Source organism: Podarcis pityusensis, assembly GCF_964106645.2.
Source record: "Podarcis pityusensis genome assembly, chromosome: 13".
NCBI classification, from domain to species: Eukaryota; Metazoa; Chordata; class Lepidosauria; order Squamata; family Lacertidae; genus Podarcis; species Podarcis pityusensis.
Genome location: NC_138038.1, coordinates 53,146,946 through 53,170,012, shown reverse-complemented (window position 1 = coordinate 53,170,012; position 23,067 = coordinate 53,146,946). Strand labels below are relative to the sequence as shown.

Below are 23,067 nucleotides of genomic sequence, written 5' to 3'. Positions count from 1 at the left end.
GCTGCCGCCGTGTCGCCATTTCTGTTCCCATCCTGAAGCAAAGTTCTTAACCCGAGGTACTACTTCTGGGTTAGCGGAGTCTGTAACCAGAAGCGTCTGTAACCCGAGGTACCACTGTACTCTGGTTTCGCCAAAGCGGCTTAGTCATGCTTGCCACATGACCAGAAAAACTGTCTGCGGACAAACGTCGGCTTCCTCGGCCAGTAAAGTGAGATGAGCGCCACAACCCCAGAGTCGTTCGCGACTGGACTTAACTGTCAGGGGTCCTTTACCTTTGTTGTTGTTGAGTCGTTTAGTCGTGTCTGACTCTTCATGGACCAGAGCACGCCAGGCCCTCTTGTCTTCCACTGCCTCCCGCAGTTTGGTCAAACTCATGCTGGCACCTTCGAGAACACTGTCCCACCATCTCATCCTCTGTCGTCCATGTCTCCTTGTTCCCTCCATCTTTCCCAGGGTCTTTTCCAGGGAGTCTTCTCTTCTCATGAGGTGGCCAAAGTCTTGGAGCCTCAGCTTCAGGATCTGTCCTTCCAGTGAGCACTCAGGGCCGATTTCCTCAAGAATGGAGAGGTTGGATCTTCTTGTAGTCCATGGGACTCTCCAGAGTCTCCTCCAGCACCAGAATTCAAAAGCATCCATTCTTCGGCGATCAGCCTTCTTGATGGTCCAGCTCTCACTTCCATACATCACTACTGCCTTTACCTTTACCTATTATTACATGGGGTTAGACAAATTCATGGCAGACAGGGCTATCAATAGCTATAGCCTGCCTCCACAGGCTCCACATGCTTCTGGATAGCAGCTGCTGGAAACTGCAAGAGGGGAGAGTGTGCCTCTTGTGTTTGAATCCTGCTTGCAGGTTTTCCCATAATGGGCGTCTGGTTGGCCACTGTGAGAACAGGATGCTGGACTAGAGGGGCCGTGGGCCTGATCCACCAGGGCTCTTCTTAAGTTCTGACATGTGAACCTATGAAGAGACCTGCTAGATCACACCACAGGCTTATGAACTAGCTCAGCATCCTGTTTCCACAATGGCCAACCCGATCCCTATGGCAAGCTCACAGTTTGTGACGGATCTTCTGACGAGCAGCAATGAATCAAGTGCAAAGGCCTTCAAAAGAAAGAAGAGGGGGGCGGAAAAGAAAAGAAAGGTTGCTTAAAAACCAGAAATCCCAGGGGCAAGGAGGGGGGTGACATGGAAGATGCCACATTCCTGCTCATTCTTGCCCTGCCCTGCCACTCTGCCTGGCTCCCTAAAATACCACCTGATTTACGGGCAGCGTTTAGGGGAAAGCCGTAAAGAGTTTTTACAGTAAGAAGGGACAAAAAAAAGGCGCAAGCGATCAGCCAAAGAGAAGGTCAAGGGGAGGTGCCTGGGCTCACATGCCAGCTGGTGTGACTTTCTGCCAACCTGCCTTGGAGAGAGGTGGTAGAATAGGGCACCGGGCTTTGGGGTGTGTCTGGCTCAGATGGAGAGCCCCGTGATCGTGAAGTAAAGCTTGCATCCTGTAAAAGGCTGGAGACAGGCAGAACTCCTGGCTCCCATAACCCCTTCTGCATGCCATTCTCCTCCCAGAAATCCCTGCAGTTCTGACCCTTTCTTCCCTCATCTGTTGCAGAACGCCCCACTTCCCCTCAGCTCTGAGCCCAGAAATCCCAACTTCTGAATTCCTCCCTCGCTGCAACTGCATTCTCTGATCTCATTGGCAGGGACAGTGTAGGCCAAACCGAAGAGGTTCTTGACTGGAGGAGGTCATAAGTGGCACTGGCTCATAGGTTTTTTGGGAAAGGCATTAATTCTCCACATTAATGGTTTCAGCAAGTTGCAGCTGCACTGAGGGCGGCAACAAAGCAAGGCCTACAAATACTATGAGCAAAATCCCCACTACGTGTTTTAACTACTTCTTCCAATCTGGGAAAAGTGACACCATCCATTCCCAAGCATCCCTGAGATTCCTCGAACTCCTAAAGGGCTTGAGAAACGGGATATAGGGGCAACATCCTTTTCCCACTGGGGAAAATATCTTCTCCAATATGGTCTGCAGGCATTAACACCCCGTAGTAACACATCCTGTGCCAATTGTTGAGAATAAGCTACAGCTTATCCTCCTCTCAGTGCCTGGGACAGAAACGTGGGCTCCCCTGTGATTGCAAGTCCCTCGGGGCAGAGTCCTGCTGCCTTGTACTTTGCAAAACAATTTGCATGTTGCTGTTGTTGTTCAGTCGTTTAATCGTGTCCGACTCTTTGTGACCCCCTGGACCAGAGCACGCCAGGCACTCCTGTCTTCCACTGCCTCCTGCAGTCTGGTTAAAATTTGCAAGTAAGGTGGCGCAATCATCCTTCTCAAATCAGCTTTTCTTCTGGAGAACCCAGGAGAGCGGGATATCAGCCCCTATCCCTAGTGGAAAGCTTTATCAGACACCTCCTCGCTGCCCAGTCCATCCTGCCCCCCAAGCTTGCTTACTCTAGTCACCAAAACTCACCTGATAGAAAGCGCATCTTCACTTGTCTTTTTGCCTCCCTGTTTTCAGCGACAGCAACGTCATCCATGCCACATGTGAAGCAACCGTTTGGAAACATAGGAAGAAGCCGTCTTTTGGTCTAACCAGCAAAATACTGCCAACACTCACAGCATGCCATCCAACATAGGGACATCCTATTCAATAATATGGGACGTGGGTGGCGCTGTGGGTTAAACCACAGAGCCTAGGACTTGCTGATCAGAAGGTCGCCGGTTTGAATCCCCGTGACGGAGTGAGCTCCTGTTGCTCGGTCCCTGCTCCTGCCAACCTAGCAGTTTGAAAGAATGTCAAAGTGCAAGTAGATCAATAGGTACGGCTCCAGCGGGAAGGTAAACAGTGTTTCCGTGCGCTGCTCTGGTTCGCCAGAAGCGGCTTCGTCATGCTGGCCACATGACCCGGAAGCTGTACACCGGCTCCCTCGGCCAGTAAAGCGAGATGAGCGCTGCAACCCCAGAGTTGGCTACAACTGGACCTAATGGTCAGGGGTCCCTTTACCTTTATTCAATAAAAACAATAATAGTAATAATAATAATAATAATAATGTTATTATTTATATCCCACCCATTTGACTGAGTTGTCCCAGCCACTCTGGGTGTCCTCCAACATATAAAACGTTAAACATTAAAAGCTTCCCTATACAGGGCCACCTTCAGATGTCTTCTAAAGGTTGTATAGTGACTTATCTTCTTGGCTTGGGGGTCCTGCTTAGGTCCTGCTTGCAGGTTTATTGTTATGTATTAAGCTTGGAGGGACGCGGGTGGCACTGTGGTCTAAACCACTGAGCCTAGGGCTTGCCGATTGGAAGGTCAGCGGTTCGAATCCCCGCGGTGCTTGGTCCCAGCTCTTGCCAACCTAGCAGTTCGAAAGCACACCAGTGCAAGTAGATAGATAGGTACCGCTCTGGCGGGAAGGTAAACGGCGTTTCCGTGCGCTGCTCTGGTTTCGCCAGAAGCGGCTTAGTTATGCTGGCCACATGACCTCCCGGAAGCTGTACGCCGGCTCCCTCGGCCAGTAAAGCGAGATGAGCGCTGCAACCCCAGAGTCATTCACGACTGGACTTAACTGTCAGGGGTCCTTTACCTTTACCTTTTTTTCTACTAAGCTTGGATCCTAGAACAATAGGCATGTTGGATCCTAGAATGCAACAACCTGATTGGCCAGCACGAGCAGCCCAATCAGGCCCCAGGAGGAAGTCAATCAGCCTATTAGGCAGGTAGGATCCTAGAATGCAACAACTGGCCTCCTAGAATGATTGGATCCTAGAACTGATTGGATCCTAGAATGCAACAACTGATTGGCCTGCAGGAGCAGCCCAATCGGGCTCCAGGAGGGAAGCAGAATCAGCCAATCAGACTGGACCCATTGTGTAAATAATAAATATAAAGCCAGAGGTTTGTCGGGGTGGGAGGGGGGCAATTCATTCACTGTCTTACGAGCTGCAATAAAAAGCATGAAATCACTACGCAACTCCGCATATATTTCATTTACCATAATGGTCTTCTGGTTGGCCACTGTGAGAACAGGATGCTGGATCAGATGGACCATTGGCCTGATTCAGCAGGCTCTTCTTATGTTATAATAATAATAATAATAATAATAATAATAATAATAATAATACAGTGGTTCCCCGCAAGACGAATGCCTTGCAAGACGAAAAACTCGCTAGACGAAAGGGTTTTGCGTTTTTTGAGTCGTTCCGCAAGACGAATTTCCCTATGGGCTTGCTTCGCAAGATGAAACGTCTTGCGAGTTCTTGCGAGTTTGTTTCCTTTTTCTTAAAGCCACTAAGCCGCTAATAGCCGCTAAGCCGCTAATAGCCGCTAAGCCACTAATACAGTGGTGCCCCGCAAGACGAATGCCTCGCAAGACGAAAAACTCACTAGACGAAAGAGTTTTCCGTTTTTTGAGTCGTTGCGCAAGACGAATTTCCCTATGGGCTTGCTTCGCAAGATGAAATGTCTTGCGAGTTCTTGCGAGTTTGTTTCCTTTTTCTTAAAGCCACTAAGCCGCTAATAGCCGCTAAGCCGCTAATAGCCGCTAATAGCCGCTAAGCCGCTAATAGCCGTGCTTCGCAAGACGAAAAAACCGCAAGACGAAGAGACTCGCGGAACGGATTAATTTCGTCTTGCGAGGCACCACTGTATATTATTTATACCCCACCCATCTGTCTGACTGGGTTTCCCCAGCCACTCTGGGCGGCTCCCAACAGAATATTAAAAACACGATAAAATATCAAACATCAAAAACTTCCCTTAACTGAATCTGGGGTAAAATCCTTTAAAAAAAGCTCCATAACTTTGGGGTAAAATCCTAAAAAGCTCAACAACTTCAATCCTTAAAAAAAAAAAAAAGTCAACAACTTTGGCTGGCCCTATGGTCGGCCCCCATGGCCCTTCACTTCATCAAATCTGGCCCTCTTTGAAAAAAGTTTGGACACAACTGGAACTTTATACACCAGAGTAGGCAGAGAGAGCTCACAGTGTGAAGCAATGGGCACTAGATGGAGCTCTAGGCTTTGGGAAGGAGGCCAGTGAGATTTGTTTTTGTATATGTCCAGAGATGGTTCCCATGCCTGTTTTCAATGGCCTGGATGCTGAAAGAGAGAGCACCTCTGAGTACATGCAAAGTGCCAACTTATATGCTGCAGCTAATCACCAGGAGCATCTGGGTCAGAGGTTTTGACCTGAAGTCAGTCCCTTCCTTCCTTCCTTCCTTCCTTCCTTCCTTCCTTCCTCTCTCTCTCTCTCTCTCTCTCCTCCTCCTCCTCCTCCTCCTCCTCCTCTTCTTCTTCTTCTAGAACATGGGTAGGCAACCTAAGGCCCGGCGGCCCAGATCCGGCCCAATTGCCTTTTCAATCCGGCCCACGAACAGTCCGGGAATCAGTGTGTTTTTACATGAGTAGAATGCGCGCTTTTATTTAAAATGCATCTCAGGGTTATTTGTGGGGCATAGGAATTTGTTCATTTTTTCTTCTTCAAAATATAGTCCGGCCCCCCACAAGGTCTGAAATATATTCAGAGTTGCCCCTTGCTGAAAAAGTTTCCTGAATTTGGGAGAACCCTGGCGAAAGTGCTTAATTAACAACGCAGTTGGGAGCAGACTCTGATTATTATTATTATTATTATTATTATTATTATTATTATTTCTTTACAGGGACTGGATGGATGGATGAATGAAATCTAGAGTGCACCAAACACAACATTATCTAAACTTTGTTTCAAAGCAGGAAACTAGTTTGGTAAGGGATCTCTTCTGCAGGAGAGCACAAAGCGACAGTTCCTGGGGATCTTGGGAGAGGAGCCATGGCAGTTGGTCCAACTGGATTGGTTTTCTAGTCTTTCGTTCCCTGTTGTTATGTAATGAGCTGAATAGGATCCAAAAGGCAGCAGTCTGATTGGTCCTAGAACAACGCAGCAGTATGATTGGTCCGCAGGAGCCACCCAATCCAGCTCCAGGTGGAAGTGAATCTGCAACCTGATTGGCCTACAGGAGAATCCCCGGATTAGCCAATCACGTGCAGCCCATTGTGTAAATAATGTATATAAAGCAGATATTTGGGGGGAACTTTCATTCCTCACTACTATGAGCTGAATAAAGAGCATGAAATCCACACTCGACACCGAGTATATTTCACCTGTCAGGGCTGGTCACCTCAGCCTTACTTTTCGCCCCCCACCAGGTTGACTCGGTAGAGACTTTGACCAAAAGCTTCTCAGGATTACGACGGGTAAATCACATCTTTTTGGTGTGAGGCAACTTCTTGTCGGTGATGGGATCGCCAGCAGGTGGCCGCCATATTGTGAAAGGCAATGGTCAACATATTCATCAAACCGCCTGAGGAGAATGATATCGAAGGGCCCAAATTCCATAAATCTCCATGCGGCTGCCATTTTGCGTCCGTGTCTGTGTGTTGTTTTTCTCCCGCTGCGTGGAGGACTTCTGAATCCCATCGAAACAGCAAGATTCCTGCTGTTAGGCTTCTAAAAATGAAAGCACCAAAATTTGATGTTCTGAAGAGAAAATATGGACGACGTAGCGGAGGTTTTGTGAAATTTTGGACTTCCGGAGAGGCGCCTCCGGCAATGGCTGAATTCCTCTGATCGGGAGGAATTTGCTCCGTGAAAAGCAGGGTCTGACCGCCACGGTGAAGGCGGAGACCCATAGAAATCACAGGCGGGAGAAGCCTGTGAACCTGGGATTCGGCTGGCACCATTTGCGCCCCCCCTACTCGCGGGGAAACCCTGTTTTGGGGATCCGGAGCGACGTGGGGTGAGCGGCGCGGTGCTTTGAATTGACCGCTTCTTTCACGGAGTGAAGCCGCATTGCTGTTGCCGGAGAGCGCTGACTTTTTCCTGTAGACAATTGGATTTTAAACGACTACCCGTGAGTAGAACGGAAAATTGGACCTTGAAACACTTTAATTTGGCGCTGAAGCGGGAAGGCTCTAAACAGGAAGTCCACCTCCCGTTTTGTAAATAGATTGAAGCAAAGACGTTACAAGCTAAAGTCTTTGAAAGGATTAAATTCCCACCGGACAAGAATATATAACCCCTCTTGGAAGCAGGAGAAGAGAGGGGAAGTTTTGGATTTAGTGTGCCTGCAGAAGAGAGTCAAAATTAAATTGCCACTGCTCTGAACCTGGAAAAGGGCTGCCAGATGACGTTCGGGGAATGTTTATTGACAGAACGGATTTGACAGCTAGCTAAAATAAGAAAGGCACTGTCTCCATTGTCCTCTTCTGCGTTTAAAAATGGAGGAAAAAGTAACCGAAAATTGAAAACTATTGTTACTTGCCTGAGTTGTTTTGAAAGAATTGATACAAACGGAGACTGTTTCCCTCTAGAGGGAGCATGTGAAACTGTTACAGGAGTGCAACAGGGAGAGCTCCAGCTGCAAGATAAGATTCTAAAAACTAGAGTCTGACCTTGGATCACTCAAAATGTTGATAGGAGAAGCCATTGTGACGGTATTACACAAGATAAACTACTTGCTGGAACAGCTTCATAACAAGACAGATGACACGATCTCTAAAATTGACAACTTGGAACAGAACGTGATTAATTTGAATCAAAAAGTGAGTGTCAATACAGAAACAACTCAGGATTTGGTACAGGAACATATCTTGGTTGGACAAATGGTGGAGGAAAAGGAGAAAGCTGATGATGTGAAAATGGTGGAGAAAAAGGAGAAAGCTGATGATGTGAAACTAAAAGTAGTACAAGCGGGATCCTTAATTTTTCAGAAGCAGATTGAGGATTATAAATTGAGGTCTTTCATGACTGAATCTAGCAAAAGTCAAACTTTGAGGCTAGGATCCCGGCTTGGATTGAAGAAGGAAAGTTGGAAAGAACCCTCTATCCAGGGATTGACTGACTTTTGGGACATGGACCTGGGCTTGGAGGAGTTTGAAGTTTTGGGGGTCGCTAGAATTGGAGGCATCCTGAAATACGTTCTGAAACACTCTATGAACTTTACTTTTAACTTTGGAAATTTGGCTGAACTGTCCAGAAGGAACAAAAGTATTGCTAGTTTTCCCGAGATTTGCTCCTGAGCATCAAAGAATATGAAGAAGACCTGCAGAAGGGACTTGGAAGAGATTTAAGAGCCTCGGATATAAGGGCTCCAGGTTGATGGATCATATGGAACTGACGGAAAGGACTGGCAGAATCTGAAGCCAGGGAGAGGAGATAGTGGAAGATTAATGGAAAATTTAAAGTGTTTATTTAGAAATTTTGTTAAAGTAATGACTGTCAGAAAAATGGTGGAATGATATTTTATGGATTTAGCAGAAATGCTATAAGAAGTTGGGTGTATATAAGTAATCAACCGTTAATGGGAAATAAGGTTAAAGAATATGTTATTCATAATATGACAGAAATTAGAGAAAGATGGAAAGGATTTGCTGAAACAAGTATTAGAAGCGGGATACAAGAAGGGAGGTGTGAGGAAGTCGAGGAAACAAGGGAATGAAGGACAGAGTATGGAAAAGGAGGGATGTTTTTAAATTATTTTTGTCTTGCTTTGTTTATGTGTTTAGTTCAATGGGTTTAGGGTGGGCTTGTATTGTTTATATATTGTATTGTTTTTCTCTTTCTTTTTTTCTTTTTTGTTTTTTCTCTCTTTTTTCTACTTTTTTGTAACTTTTAAAAGCAATAAATATTATTAAAAAAAAAAAGTTTTGTGACATTTTGCACAATTTTTATTTTTATTTTTAATCTTGGTTGTGGACAAATGCCCTGCCTGAAGACGTCCTTCAGGAATGCCTAGCAGAGGTCTGGCTCACTCCCTCCTGTGGAATCACACATAAATAATAATATAAATTTTTATACCCCGCCCTCCCCGACCAGAGCTGGGCTCAGGGTGGCTAACACCAATAAAATTACAATAAAAACATAATAGGGGGAAAAAAACAATTTAAAATACAGGTTAAAAATACAATTTAAAATGCAGCCTCGTTTTAATAATAGCCCATAAATCAAAACCATAATGGAGATCCATTTGGGGGGGCCACATATATGTCCACGGCTGCCATTTTGTGTGAGGTAAATCCCAAATGTTACCAGAGACATCATGGCTATTTGGTTTTAAGAGTCCCACAGTGCCATTTTTTGGGACTTCCTTGCTATGAAATAAGTGGTCTTTTGGCAAAGTTGCCTTGCGAAATGGCCATTTCTGTTTTGGCTTCACATCATTTTTTCCCCTATTTTTTAAATTGATTTTCCAAAATGTTTTTTAAACAAACAAACAAAGACACAAGCAAACATAAATCTCAACCGTATTTAAACCAAACTTAGTAACATTGTTAAGGGACTTCCTCGTATCCCCCTGGTTGAATTTCAGTGTATATCATTTTAACGGTTTTCCAAAACCAATATTCTTATAAAATTAACTTAATCACTTAATCTCCCCCCCCCTCCTTTCCAGTTCAGTATTAAACATATTAATTCACCACATTACCTATTTAAATCCTAAGCCTATCTGTTATTTGCAAGCGTCTCCAATTAATTTAACTTAACATATTTAACTAAATAGTCTTTAAATTTCGTCCATTTTTCCTGGTAATCCTCCTCCTTCTGGTCACGGGCTCTTCCAGTCAGGTCCATCATCTTCATCTGCCAATCTTCCACTGTTGGTAGTTCTTGTCTTTTCCAATTCTTAGTTAATAAAATTCGAGCAGCAGTTGTGGCATACAAAAATAATTTAACATCTTTGGCTTCACGTCATTTTGATGTGGCTCTCTTGGTGTGGCCTTATCCCACAGTCGACAACAGTGCTGTTTTGATTTATTTTCGTTTTATTAGAGACCTTTCAACAGGCTGGCTCATATTTTGACTATTAAGGAGTCCCAATAATTTAATATTGAGTTCTGAGTGGGTGAATACATACTGGAGTACCCTAAGAGTCTTTATTGCGTTTAAAATATACTAAGTTTATTTCTTCAATGATAGTAATAATAATAATTATTAGTATTATTATTAATAGTAATAATAATTATTTCCCTCAAACTCAAATTAGCGCCGCGAGGGCCGCGAACCCGCAGCTCTGAGGAAAAAGGCGGGATAACAGCACCTGCCTCTCGTGACTGACATTCGAGAAGAGTAGACCAAGGAGGCGGGTGTCTAATTTTATTGGTCTACTGAAGAATGTAGGCGGGGCCAAAGGTCGAGTTGCGGGGAAGGGCTCCTCTCCCCTCACATTACCGCCCTGTCGATTTGACATGAAGAGAGATCCAATCAAGGAAAGGGAGAGCCTGATTTGTGGGCGGGACCCTGCATGTGATAGGCACTTCCAAAGAAGAGGGGCGGGGCCCCCACAGCGCAGGACGCTGAGCGATCCTCGAGGGGAAGACGCCCGCGAGCTCGAGAATACTGTTAAAAAGCGGGGCGGGGCTTATTCCGGAGGGGGGATATGATTGGCCAGCAGAGGCGGGACCCGCTCGAGTTCTGTCCCGGGGTTGGCCAACGCTCGGAAAGCCTGCCGCGCCTGCGCCTCGGCGCTGTGATTGGCGTCTCGGCAAACCCCGCCCTTCCCTTTTCGATTGGTTGCTTGGGAGAGAGGAGGGAGGGGAGGCGGGCGTGAGGAGAAACAAGAGAAGTTGTTTGAGCGGCGGCGGCGCAGAGAGAGAGAGATAGAAAGAGTCACAAGCAGGCTCCTCCCTCCTGTTCCCCCGCCCTACGGCGCGAGCGCTCGCCGGCGATTGGCCAAAGGCAGCGGAGGCGCCCGGGGATTGGAGCCTCCGGCGCGCGGTGGGCGTGGCCCTAGGGCTCCTCCTCCGGCGCAGCGTACGCAGAGGCACGCACGGCCAAAGGGAGGGGGCGGAGCGCAGCGCGCGCGCTCCTTCTCCTCGCTCGCTCTCTCTCTCTGTGAGGGGAGGTCTCGCTCGCTCTCCCTCCCTCAGAGGCGCGCGCGCGCGCTCTCGCTCCTTCCTTCTCTCTCCCTCTCTCGCTCTCGGCGGCGGCGCCGGGGAAGCCGGAGGAGGAGGCCGGAGGAGGAGGAGGAGGAGGAGCGGCGGCGGCGGAAGGCCGAGAGCGGAGTCCGGGCCGCGCCAGGCCGCGGCTGGGGGCCGGTCACGGTGGCGGAGCCGGAGGAGGCCGGGCCCCGCCCCGCCCCCATCCCCCCACCGGCGGCGGCGGCGGCACCACAACCGCGGGGGGGCGGCGGCGGCGGCGGTGTCCGGGGCGGCGCTTCCCCGTCTCCTTCCCCCTCCTTGGCGGCGGCCGCCCCTCCCTCCCCCTCGTCCCCCGCGGGGCCCATGGAAGGCCTGCCCGTGGAGGTGCGGGGCTCCAACGGGGCCTTCTACAAGGTGAGGAGGCCGGGGTGCGGGGACAGGCGTTGCCGTGGAGACCGGGGGTGGGTGGGCGGGGCCCCAGGGGTTGCCATGGAGATCCCGGGGAGGGCGAGAGGGGCTTCGAGGCGGGCGGGTGGGGGGGGGCGGTGGCCACGCTGGGCGCCCGGGCCTTCCCCCCCAGGGTGAGGGGTGGGGAGCCCAGAGGCAGGGGGGTGTCTGTCTCAACTCCAACCCCCCCCCAAATCTGGTACGTTTTGTGGCCCCCTGGGTGAAGAAAGGGGGAAGCAAGGGCCGCCCCTGGGTTCTGCAAAGGAGACTCCCCCTGGGTGTGGGGTTGAAGGGGTCAGAGGGCCCGTTATGGGGCGGGGCGGGGGGGGGGGGCTCTGGGCCTTCAGACTTAAGAGGAAGGGCCATGGTTTGGGCGTGTGTTGCAGATCATGGGGCTGGGTTGATTGGGAGTGTAGCCTGAGATTGGTTGCAAGTGGTCGCCAGGTCAGCGTCTATGGGCTAGAAGGGTTGAGTCCAGTGCAGCGCTCATGTCATCGCTTTGCAATGCTGGGGATCAGTTTAACAGAGGCCTCTGCTCCCTTCCAAAGGCCTGATCTCGTGGGCAGGCTGGGAAGGAGGGGTCTCTTGTGTCACTTGAGCCTCATGTTGCACTTACCTGCTATTTTTATTTTAGTTTCCTCTATCAGGCACATCTTTGGAGTCCCTTCCCTACATTCTAAAGCCTGCCTTTCCTGGTAAGGTACTCCCTCCAAAACAGAGTACCTTGAAATGCCATGAGCGTATTAGTCAGCAGCCATCCAGCAGACAGAAATATATTTATATCACACTGCAGTCGAGTTTAGTGCTCCTTTATTGTGTAAGGAAATAAGGATGGGAGATCTTGTAACTGTATCTGTTTGCTGCTTGATTGGCACTGACACATGTTCCTTCTGACTTGCCGCTCTTCTCTCCCAAAGTGCTGCTTCCTCCCAGGTGCTGCAAGTAAATGTATTTATAAGGAAGGTGCTCCAGTTCCACGCCTCCTTGAAGTAACTTCCTTCCTTGTAGGGAATGACTCTGTATGTATCTTTATGAAGCAGGTGCTGTTAAAATAGGGAGGAAATAAACTCACCTTGGAAAGTACCACTGTTCAGTGGTGGGAGTATTAAGTTCCACGTTCCATGCCTGACATCTCCAGCTAAAAGGGCCTCAGGTAGAACAGCGAAGGAAAGACCTTCTGCCTGGTCCTTGCTGCGTCTCAGAATGGACCATACAGGGCCAGTGGTTTGGCACAACAGGAGACAACTTCGTTTGTTTGTGCTTTCAAATGTGTTACGAGGCAAGTGGAGTGATGGGTCTCTCCCATCAGTGGGATTAGTGTCACCCTGTCTTGCTATAATAAAATGCTGAGTTACTTTATATATGCATTTCCCTGATTAGTTCCAATGGGAAATTAATCGTCCATCCGGCTTGCACAAGGCTGGGCCCAGCTGAGATCTCAGCCTGCCTTCCAGATTCAAGGCCTGCTCTTTGCAGTTTACTGCTTTTGAGCATCCAATCATGTTCAGTGGAATTACCTTTAGTAGACTAAAAGCAGTTCATTGTAGCAAGACCTGAGTTTCCCAAGTAACTTTCAGTGGCTCTAAATTAGGACCAACAAGCTGTTCCCAGGCTCCAGTGGGCTCCTCAGTTCCTGATCCACACCTTTTTTCATATTGGAAAAGGGCTTTTTCTCCCTTTAGCGTGGTAACAGGAATGCCAGTCTCTCTAGAAGTTGAGGCTTTCATCGTCACTGAACCTAGTTGTCAAGAATGCTGCTTTGCCCAACATGAAGGGGCAAACATAGATAAGGAGGAAGCCCAAGATATCTAGGGTATGAGAGATTCTGTATTCTGCCAAGCGCTACTGGGCCTGTGCGGAGGAGTGATGTTTTGTTTCAGTGGAATCTCTGGTCCCTATTCTGTAGTGAGAAGCGATGGCTTGTTTAGAAAGGCCTCGGGGAATTTTGTAACCTAAGCACAAGGTTGCGAGGTGGGGGCTCACTGTATTGTCTATTGCTAATTTTAGACTCCCCACTTCAGAATGGAGTCACAACCAGTAGATGGCCATGAATCGTGAAGGTTTGCCTGGCGCCTTCATTACTTATCTTTAGACACCAGGCAAAAACCTTTCTCTATAACCAGGCCTTTGGCTGGTTAGCATTCTATAGCCTTTTAAATGTGTTTGTGGAAGGGGGGTTTCTGGTATGTTTTTGTTTTATTCTGTATTTTGTGTTCTCATTTTGTATTTTCATGTTGTGTGATCTTCAGATGAAGGGCGGTATACAAATTTAATAGTAACACTAATAAGAATAATAAAAGACATAGAAATATTTGAGGGGCTAATCCTCGTCTCCCGTAATGGAGTGGGTTATTTTTAGCCTGTTTGCGTGCTCTTTGCTGTGGCATCTCCATAGATTCCTTATCAAGTAATTTATTTTTAAACTCATAACCCTACCTTATCGCATAACATTTTTTACCACCAGGAAACACACATCATGTTACATGTCCTCAAAAGACTCTCAGCCTGGGAAACGGGGGCTGCAGAAGACGTGGGGTTCTTAAACCGTAGCTCCATTGGTAGTGCACCTGTTTTTGCATGCAGGAGATCCTGAGCTCAATCCCTGATGTCTCTGTTTAAAAGAATCAGGCCGCAGGTGACAGAAAATACATTTAGGCCCTGGGGCCAGTAAGAGCAGACAGTATACTGGGCTTTGCAGACCAAATAGTGTCTCCTGGTAAAAGGCAGTCTGTGTTTCCTAGGGACTCAGGTGATGTCAGTTTCTGCAAACGTCTACTCTTAAGTAACTGGCTCAAATGGCTTGGGGAGCAAATGTACAATGAGCATCTGTGCAACCTTACATCTCTGGTGTCTCTCATTGAGGAATCCATGCTGTATAGATCCTTCCTTCCAGCAGTGCTTGTTTGCATTCCCCTCCCTTGCAACTGCTTAAGTGGGGGCTGCTGCCGGAAGCCGTATGTGCCCCAGCGGACTTGCGAGAAAGCTGAATGAGGAGAAAGTGGGAACGCTCTACTCGAGCCAAGCGTTGTGTTGTTCTGTGGAAAGGTGCTGGGCTTCTGAACAGGATTTAAAGACTTCACGTTCCTCCTGACAGTGGCATATTCTTTACCACACCCCCTTTTATAGAATTGCATCCATAGAGGGAGGGTATGCTAACTAACTTCCAAGCTGAAGTATACGATTTGCCCATACTCTTTTCCGCCTTTCGACTTCAGCAGCTTCCTCTTCCGAGATTTCTGCAGCTCCTTGGCTACTGTAACTCCAACTTTGTTTTCAAATGCACGAGCCACAAATCAATTCTTTAGTGTGTTCCTGGGCTTCCCAAAGGTTTCCATAGAAGACCTTATTTCTTAGAATTTGAAAGGTGAGCTTTTGCCCGCCAGTCACTCCTGGTGGTCCTTTGTAGAACATCTCTAACGTTGCTGTTTCCGGCTAGAGTAAAATAACAGGGTTGTAACTCTACCTGGAGCATAAGAGTAAGGTTAATGGGCTGGCCTTTTTTTCTTTTTTTAACAGAGTTTGCATGTTGACAGAATATCAATCGTAGGCAGTAATACACATGGCAGTATTGCCTTGCCACTGGTAGTTGACTACATCCTGTTAACTTTTAACTACCCCTAGTAATAGTTGATCTAAGAACATAAGAGGCCAGCTGAGTCTGTGTCCTGGAGCAGGATTTGAGTGCAACAGAACTTGTGATTCTCAGCGACTGGTAGTCAAGAGGCCTGCTGCCTCTGATACTGGAGGTAAAATGTAGCCCTCATGGTTAGTGGCCATTGATAGCCTTTTGTCTAATTCTCTTCTAGAACCTTCCCAAGTTCATGGCCTTCACTTTGTTGGAGTGAATTCCAAAGTTTTAAGAGTTTGGATTTGATATCTCACTTTATCACTACCCGAAGGAGTCTCAAAGCGGCCCACATTCTCCTTTCCCTTCCTCCCCCATAACAAACACTCGGTGAGGGACTGAGAGACTTCAAAGAAGTGTGACTAGCCCAAGGTCACCCAGCAGCTTCATGTGGAGGAGCAGAGACATGAACCTGGTTCCCCAGATTACGAGACTACCGCTCTTAACCACAACACCACACTGACTCCAACTATGCACTGTTTGAAAAAGTACTTTCCTTTGCTGTTTTGAGATTTCCAACAATCCGATTCATCGGATGTCCACGAGTTCTAGTCTTATGAGAGGGAGGAAACCATTTTTCTACCTCCTTTCTCACCATACATAATTGTACAAGTTTCTATCATCACTCCCCACCCCCAATTCTCACCTTTTTATTAACTGAAAAACCCAAATATAACATTTTGTCATAGAGGAGTTTCTCAAACGCCTTGATCATTTTGTGTGTCCTTTTCTGAACCGTGTCCAGCTCTACAACATACATACTGCACTTTTCTGTACATGGTATTCCAAGTACGGTTACCATTAATTTGTATATCATTTGTTACAATATTGGCAGTTATATTTTCAGTCCCTTTCCTAATGACCCCTAATGTGGAATTTGCCTTTTTCGCAGCTGCTGAATGCAGGATTGACATTTCTATCGAGCTACCCCCAAGGTCTCATGCCTAAGAACGAAAAGAAGGGCCCTGCTGGATCATTTGTAGTTCCTCGCAATTCCACAAAAAATGGTGTCTTCAGCAGACTTGGCTGCCTCACGGCTCACCACTACCTCCTGACCATTTATGAGCAACTGAAGAAAGCACAGGTCCCAAACTTGGGAGCCCCACTTTCTACATCCCTCCATGAGGAGAGCAATCAGTTTATTCCTACTCTCAGTTTCCTCTTCTGTAACCAGCTACTGATCCAAAGGGTCCCTCTGCTCTTATCCCATGACTGCTGAGTTTAATGAGGCGTTTTGGGTGAGGGCTTTTAGCGGTAGCCTTTTTGAAAATCCGTGTGCTTGTTGACACTCTCAAAGAACATGTTTACCACCAGCTTTTCACAGTTCTTAAGCTATCCAGCTTTCCCTAGATCCCTTTTTAAAAAATTGGTCTTACAGCAGCCACTTTCCTGTCGTCAGGTGTCAAGGCTGAACTTCGGGATAAGTTGCATATTTTTTTTGTAGCAGGTTGGTAGGTTCACGTTTCAGTTCTTTTAAGAATTCTTGGGCGGCTGCCATCTGGACCTGGTGATTTCTCAGCTTTTAATTTGTCATTAAGTCCTACAACCTCATCTCTTGTGACCCCTCTTCACCTCGGTTCCTCAGATTTCTTTCCTGCGAAAGTTAGTTTAGGCACAGGGACCTGGACAGAATGGACTCTGTAATCTCCTTTTCCTCCTTTGACTTGCTTCTCGTCCAAAGGACCCACTATCTCCCTAGCTGGTTTCCTACGTATTTCTAATGTTTTTGAATAACTGTTTATTGTTGGTCTTAATGTGTTTAGTGATGTGCTCCTCAATTCTTCTTCTTCAAGCATCCCTTATTGTCTGCTTGCATTTCTTTTGCCAGAGTTTGTGTTCACTTAGACAAGGCTTCAGTCTTCGGTGCTGCTTGTTAGCCACGCTGGCTTCTTCTTGGCCCTGTTGGTACCTTTCTTTATCTACATTCTGCATTGTGGCTGAGCTTCTGTTACTGTGGCTCAGATCAACCTCCACGCCTTCTAGAGAGCTTTGACCCTCTTCACTTTCCTCTTCAACTTTGCTTTTGTTGTTGTTGTTTAGTCGTGTCTGCCTCTTCGTGGCCCCCTGGACCAGAGCACGCCAGGCACTCCTGTCTTCCACTGCCTCCTGCAGTTGGGTCAAACTCATGCTGGTAGCTTCCAGAACACTGTCCCACCATCTCGTCCTCCGTCGTCCCTTTCTCCTTGTGCCCTCCATCTTTCCCAGCATCAGGGTCTTTTCCAGGGAGTCTTCTCTTCTCATGAGGTGGCCAAAGTATTGGGGCCTCAGCTTCAGGATCTGTCCTTCCAGTGAGCACTCAGGGCTGATTTCCTTTACTTTTAACAATCCCATATTTTTCAAGGTGTTTCCTCTTTCAAAGTCAGATGTGGCTGTATTGGATATCTTGTGCTAGATCTGGGAGAGTCCTGGCTGACCAGGTGCCTGGAATTTTATGCTGGTACTTGAGATTTCAAGTATTTTACCCTATTTGGGGCCGAAAATACTTTATGCAAGCAGCTTTGCATACATGTTCCCCGCAGGAGAGAATGCTTGTGGAATATCGCTGCATGTCAAATAAGTTGTGCACAGACGGCCTAGCGGACAGTAGCTATATGGCTTGCAGCAGCAGCAACGAGAATTTTTAGTGTCCGGCTGCTGTACAGCGATCCACCAAAGAGTAAAATTATCCTCTGCAAATTCAGGGGTTCTCAAGTTGTAGAGTTGCTCATGAATGGAAGCGGTTTGTGTGCGTGGAGGGCTTGAAACTTTAAAGGGGGGTTCCTTGAAACTCTTTGACTTGGTGTCCCAAGCATTGCAAAGGTTGTACACTGCAATTTTAATTTAGCCCTAGCAGCGTAAAGCCAGAGGGCAGGTAGATCAGGCTTGAGGTGTGGAACGTGGGAGATATAAATGTTCCTGTGTGCTGGCCTCATGGAATGAAGGGGGCTGATCCATCTGTGCTGAATGAATGATAAATGAGATTCTCTCCGCTGGCCTGGAGACGTATATAGCCTCAGGCGCAGCAGGGCTTTAAAGGGGATTCTTGGAGCTCGGCAGGCTGTGGGAGAGGGCAGGCATGGAGTAGTTCACAAAGACTCCAGAATCTTTGATCCTGCCCGCACTACACAGTTGCGGGTCCTTGTTGGACGGTGCCCCCTCTGCCTCTTCGCTGCTCTCTGAATGGCCAGGCTAACTGTTGACTGTGTCTAAGGCCTCCGATCCAAGGCCTCAGGATGCACCCACTAGACTGATAGACAGGGAGCAAAGGGGGGAAGTTATTCTCCCTCCCTCTTGCCGTGTACATCCACTGAAGCTGAGTGTTGGAAGATTCAGGACACATGAATGAAAGTATTTCTTCATGCAACTCATAGTTGACCTGTGGAACTCACTCCCACAGGAGCTACGGACGTCCGTCAAGCCAGGTGGCTTTCAAAGAGGATTAGACACTTTCCTAGAGGAGAGAGAGAGTTGTCGATGGCTGCTAGCCATGAAAGCTATGCTCTGCCTCCCCAGTTACTGGGAAGAGGGGAGAGGGCAACTGGTGGGTCTCTGGAAGAACAGGGTGCTGGCTGAGATGGGCCTTTGGACTGATCCAGCGGGCTTTTATTACGCACTCCATGTGGGCCTGCAGGAGTATTTTGCTTGGGCGATCAAATTGCGGGTAGCATCCAGACTTGCTAAAGAGGTCACCAGGTCCTGGGACGAGGAGGGGGGAGATTTTTAGCATGCTGTTGAGGAAAGGAGTCTTGGGAGGCAGCCATGTAGTCAAGGATATATGCAGGCCACCTCTTCCAACCAGAGGTAACTCCTTTCTGCTGTCTCCAATAGATGCTGGTTGCGTGGTGAGATTCCCAACTTAGATTTTCTCTGTCCCAGTGAGTTGTGCGTGCTGGAATAGTGGCACTGCTTACTGGGCAATGAACTCCGCTTAAAGCCGGCTTCCTCTGGAGCTGGGAAGGAGACGTGTGGCTGTTTGCTCGTAGCGGAGCAGCTGGCGGAGAAGACATCTGTCCCCAGGAACACCTGTTCCTCCCATCACTCTGTAGACATGCAGGACATTTCGCCCTGCCCTCATCACGCTCCAAACTCAGAACATGTTCAGGCCTCCCTCCCTTGATTGCGGCCCTGCGGCTGTCCTCCCTTCCCCACCCTGGCAGTGCCAAATGTCCCGTGTTGCGGGCAGCAGGAGATGAAGAGAGGCAGGGGCGTGGCTGCACCCCGTCTTCTAAAAGCCACACGCCTGGAGGAATAAGGCTGTGGCAGAGAATGGCCGCCACGCGGAGAGGTTGTTTGTGGAATACTTTAGCCTGTATTCAGGGGTGGAGTTGGCCTCCCTAAATCAGAAAACTAATCCAAGCGTGGTTTTCCCCTTCAAAAATGTCATCCCCCACATGTTTATCCGTCTGTGTCCATTAACCAGGCTAACCATTTGCCTGTTGGACCCTTCTTTTCCTAGCAACTCCAGAAAACATTCACTTACAAGTGTTACCAAATGTCCCAAACATCAATCCTGGTGCAAGCCAGGCCGTTCGGGTTTTAATCTTGAAACTGTCTTGTAAATAAGTACAGTGGTACCTCTGGTTACATACGCTTCAGGTTACAGAGTCCGCTAACTCAGAAATAGTGCTTCAGGTTAAGAACTTTGCTTCAGGATGAGAACAGAAATTGTGCTCCTGCGGCAGCAGGAGGCCCCATTAGCTAAAGTGGTGCTTCAGGTTCAGAACAGTTTCAGGTTAAGAACGGACCTCTGGAACGAATTAAGTACCGTATTTTTTGCTCTTTAAGACTCACTTTTTCCCTCCTAAAACGTAAGGGGAAATGTGTGTACGTCTTATGGAGCGAATACAGGCTTCGCAGCTATCCCAGAAGCCAGAATAGCAAGAGGGATCGCTGCTTTCACTGCGCAGCGATCCCTCTTGCTGTTCTGGCTTCTGAGATTCAGAATATTTTTTTTCTTGTTTTCCTCCTCCAAAAACTAGGTGCGTCTTGTGGTCTGGTGCGTCTTATAGAGCGAAAAATACGGTGCTTAACCCGAGGTAGCACTGTAAGTGAATAGAGGGTTGCACCCAGGGACTCAGGCATTTCCTCCCAAATGGCTGTCCCACTGAGCACCTTTCCCTGATCCTAAGCAGCCCTGCATTGCTTTGGGATTAAAAAATGGATGGGCAGGTTGGGGTTGGCTAAGAGTGGAGTTCTTCTGCAGAAACGCAATCTGACCCAGAGGCCTGGCAATATGTGAGCTCCTGAGTGCTGAAAGGAAGCTGCCGTGTGTTCTTTGAAGGAGGAGTCATGAGCTAGCTGCCTGGTGTTGGCTAGTCTGGCAGGGAATGTGCTTTAGGAGGAGTAAATTGAAATAATAATAATAATTTATTATTTATACCCCGCCCATCTGGCTGGGCTTCCCAGCCACTCTGGGCGGCTTCCAACAAAATATTAAAATACAGTAATGCATCAAACATTACAAGTTTCCCTAAACAGGGCTGCCTTCAGATGTCTTCTAAAAGTCTGGTAGTTGTTGTTCTCTTTGACATCTGGTGGGAGGGCGGGTGCCACCACCAAGAAGGCCCTCTGCCTGGTTCCCTGTAACTTGGCTTCTTGCACTGAGGGAACCGTTAGAAGGCCCTCGGCGCTGGACCTCAGAAGAACTATGGGGGTGGAGATGCTCCTTCAGATATACTGGACCGAGGCCATTTACTTTATTGTCACTTGTACAACTTGTATACAGTGAGATTACACAAGCACCCTCCACTCAGCTCTCTTAGTCTTAATTCCCCTCATTTACTGACGCACACCCACCAAACCCGAAAGTCAGTTGCCCTGTTTTTATCTTTTCATTTAGCAGCCTAACAGTCCACAGATAGAAGCTGTTCTTTACCCTGTTGGTGCAACTAATCATGCTTCTATATATCTTCTGCCCGAGGGCAGGAGATCAAAAAAGTGCCGACCAGGGTGTGAATCATCCCTGTGAATTTTCCTCACAGGCAACGCACTTCCTATCAGTTGATGTCAAACCAGTGTACCGCACTGTGATACAGTATGAAAGGACACTTTCTATTGTGGACCGGTAGAAGGAGATCGCCAAATGTTGATTGACATCGTTCTTTCACAATACTCTGAGGAGATGAAGTCTCCTTTCTTAACCACCTGGGTTGTATTGATTTTGTATTGTATTTAAGAAATGAGACAGGGTGGGATGTGTATGAGAGAGAGGGGGAGAGAAGTTCATGTCTTCCTGAACTTCCTGAACAGGACATGTAAAAGGAAGTATTTCATGGAGCGCATAGTTAAAACTATGGAACTCCCTGCCACTGGAGGCAGCGATGGCCACTAACATAGATGCCTTAAAAGAGGTTTAGACAGATTCATCTAGGCCCCCTTATTTGCCCTTAGGGGCCAGTGACTCGGAGGATCACATCTTTGGGGGATGTCGCCAAGCTGTGACCTTTGCTTCCGCAGAGATGTTCTTCTCTTGCCAAGTCTCCCTTTCCATGCTGCTGCTTTGCGTTGGCTGTTTGTTATCTTTGGTCCGCTGGTCCCAGTCAAGGGACGCAGTGGCGTGGTGGCGGTGGCGGCTCCTTCTGCAAGGCTCCCTTTTTTTGCTGGGCCAGCGCTGCCCCTTTCGCAGTGAGCTTTGGGGACTTGCCGGCTGTGGTGCTAACGCAGTGTCTCTTGTCTCTTCCTTCCCTTCCAGGGTTTTGTTAAAGATGTCCACGAAGACTCGGTCACGATATCCTTCGAGAACAAGTGAGTGTCCGCAAGAGGCGTTGCGTGCCTGCGCCCTACTCTGCTCTTTTGTCAGAGAGCTGGCAGGCCAAGATCGGCCCGTCCTTTTCCAGCCCGCTGGAAGTAGTGGCTGCCCCAGTGTTCTTGAGGTCCATTGTATGTACAAGCCTGGCATACCAGCTCTGAGCGACCTCTGGCAATGAAACCCCACTGACCTGGGCTTGTTTGCCTAGACATACGAAGCTGGCACCTTGTGTAATATGAACGCTGTGTGGGGCTGGTGCCTATAGCTCCATGCTGGCTCCTAGGAAATTGAAATAATATTCTTGCAGACAGTCGCTGGCCCCCAACCCATGTCCTTTGCTCTCACCCAGGAAACAAGCACACCAAGAACTCTGGCCAATATAAGTTCCAAAAGTGGGAGTGGTCCCTACTCGCAAATCAATAGTTGTAACAAAAACTAATCCATTCAGAAGTATGTATTCTGACAAGGAGTACAAACTCAGAGATTACAAACTCAAACTCATAAGGATATGTATATGAATGGATTAGTTTTTCTTACAATTGACTCTTGATTTGCGAGTAGGGACCGCTCCCACTTTTGAAACTTATATTGGCCAGATTTCTCGGTGTGCTTTTTTCTTGGTATATTTAATAACAAGAACTCCAACTTATTTAACCTCAACCAGGAAACGCTGGCCATTCCCATCCCTGCTTTGCACTCTGGTGGCAGCTGGGCCGAGGGGAAGAAACAGGGGCTTTCCTCCTGGAGCTCTGTTCTTGCTTTGTAGCAACTCCTGCTGGTGGCTAGATTGCTCTCCCCACCAAAAGTTCACTGCCTGTCTACCAGCTGCTCTATCAAACTAGGCACCCCCCCCCCCGGGCTACCGAATACAGCAGCGCAACAAAGCTCTCTCACGCTGGCTTGGGGTCCCTTCAGGAGATGACGTCAGGAACTCCCCACCTCTCAGAGCACACACAGTTGTTTGGTCACCTCAGGGAAGTGGGGAAGGTGGTTCCTTCCTCCTCAATCTGGGCTCCATCTTCATCTTCAATCTTCGTTTCCCTTGAGCCATACACCCCTAACCCTGTTCTCCCAGACTCTGGAGACGGGAGGTTGCGGGGATACCTGCCCAGAGGACTTTGTCACCCACCTGTGTAGGCACCCCACAGCATTGGTGGTGGCCCCGATCCCCCAGCAGTTACGGAGCAGGGGGGCTGTACCCCAGCCCCACCCTTGTAAAGATCTCTGCGTGCTCTCTGGAAGCTTATTGCACAGCAAATACCTTGGCGCTCGCAAGCAACAGGATGGGTTATTTTGTTTGCTTTTAAATGCTGCTTATCGGAGGGGTGGGGAGGCGAAAGTGCCTGAAATTCCTGACTC

The 23,067-nt window shown here is 48.1% G+C and overlaps 1 protein-coding gene across 2 annotated transcripts in view; it reads left to right on the top strand.

Moving 5' to 3' along the window:
• The first annotated feature begins 10,906 nt into the window (after positions 1-10,906).
• FXR2 (FMR1 autosomal homolog 2) overlaps positions 10,907-23,067 on the top strand; it is a 30,374-nt gene continuing 18,213 nt past the window's right edge. The window contains exons 1-2 of one of the 2 annotated variants that reach the window (XM_080979729.1): positions 10,907-11,323; positions 21,652-21,704. In XM_080979729.1, the coding sequence (XP_080835855.1) occupies positions 11,273-11,323; positions 21,652-21,704 (104 nt within the window). In that variant the 5' untranslated portion in view covers positions 10,907-11,272. The remainder of the gene's footprint in view (positions 11,324-21,651; positions 21,705-23,067) is intronic. The other variant, XM_080979730.1, reaches the window with a different exon arrangement.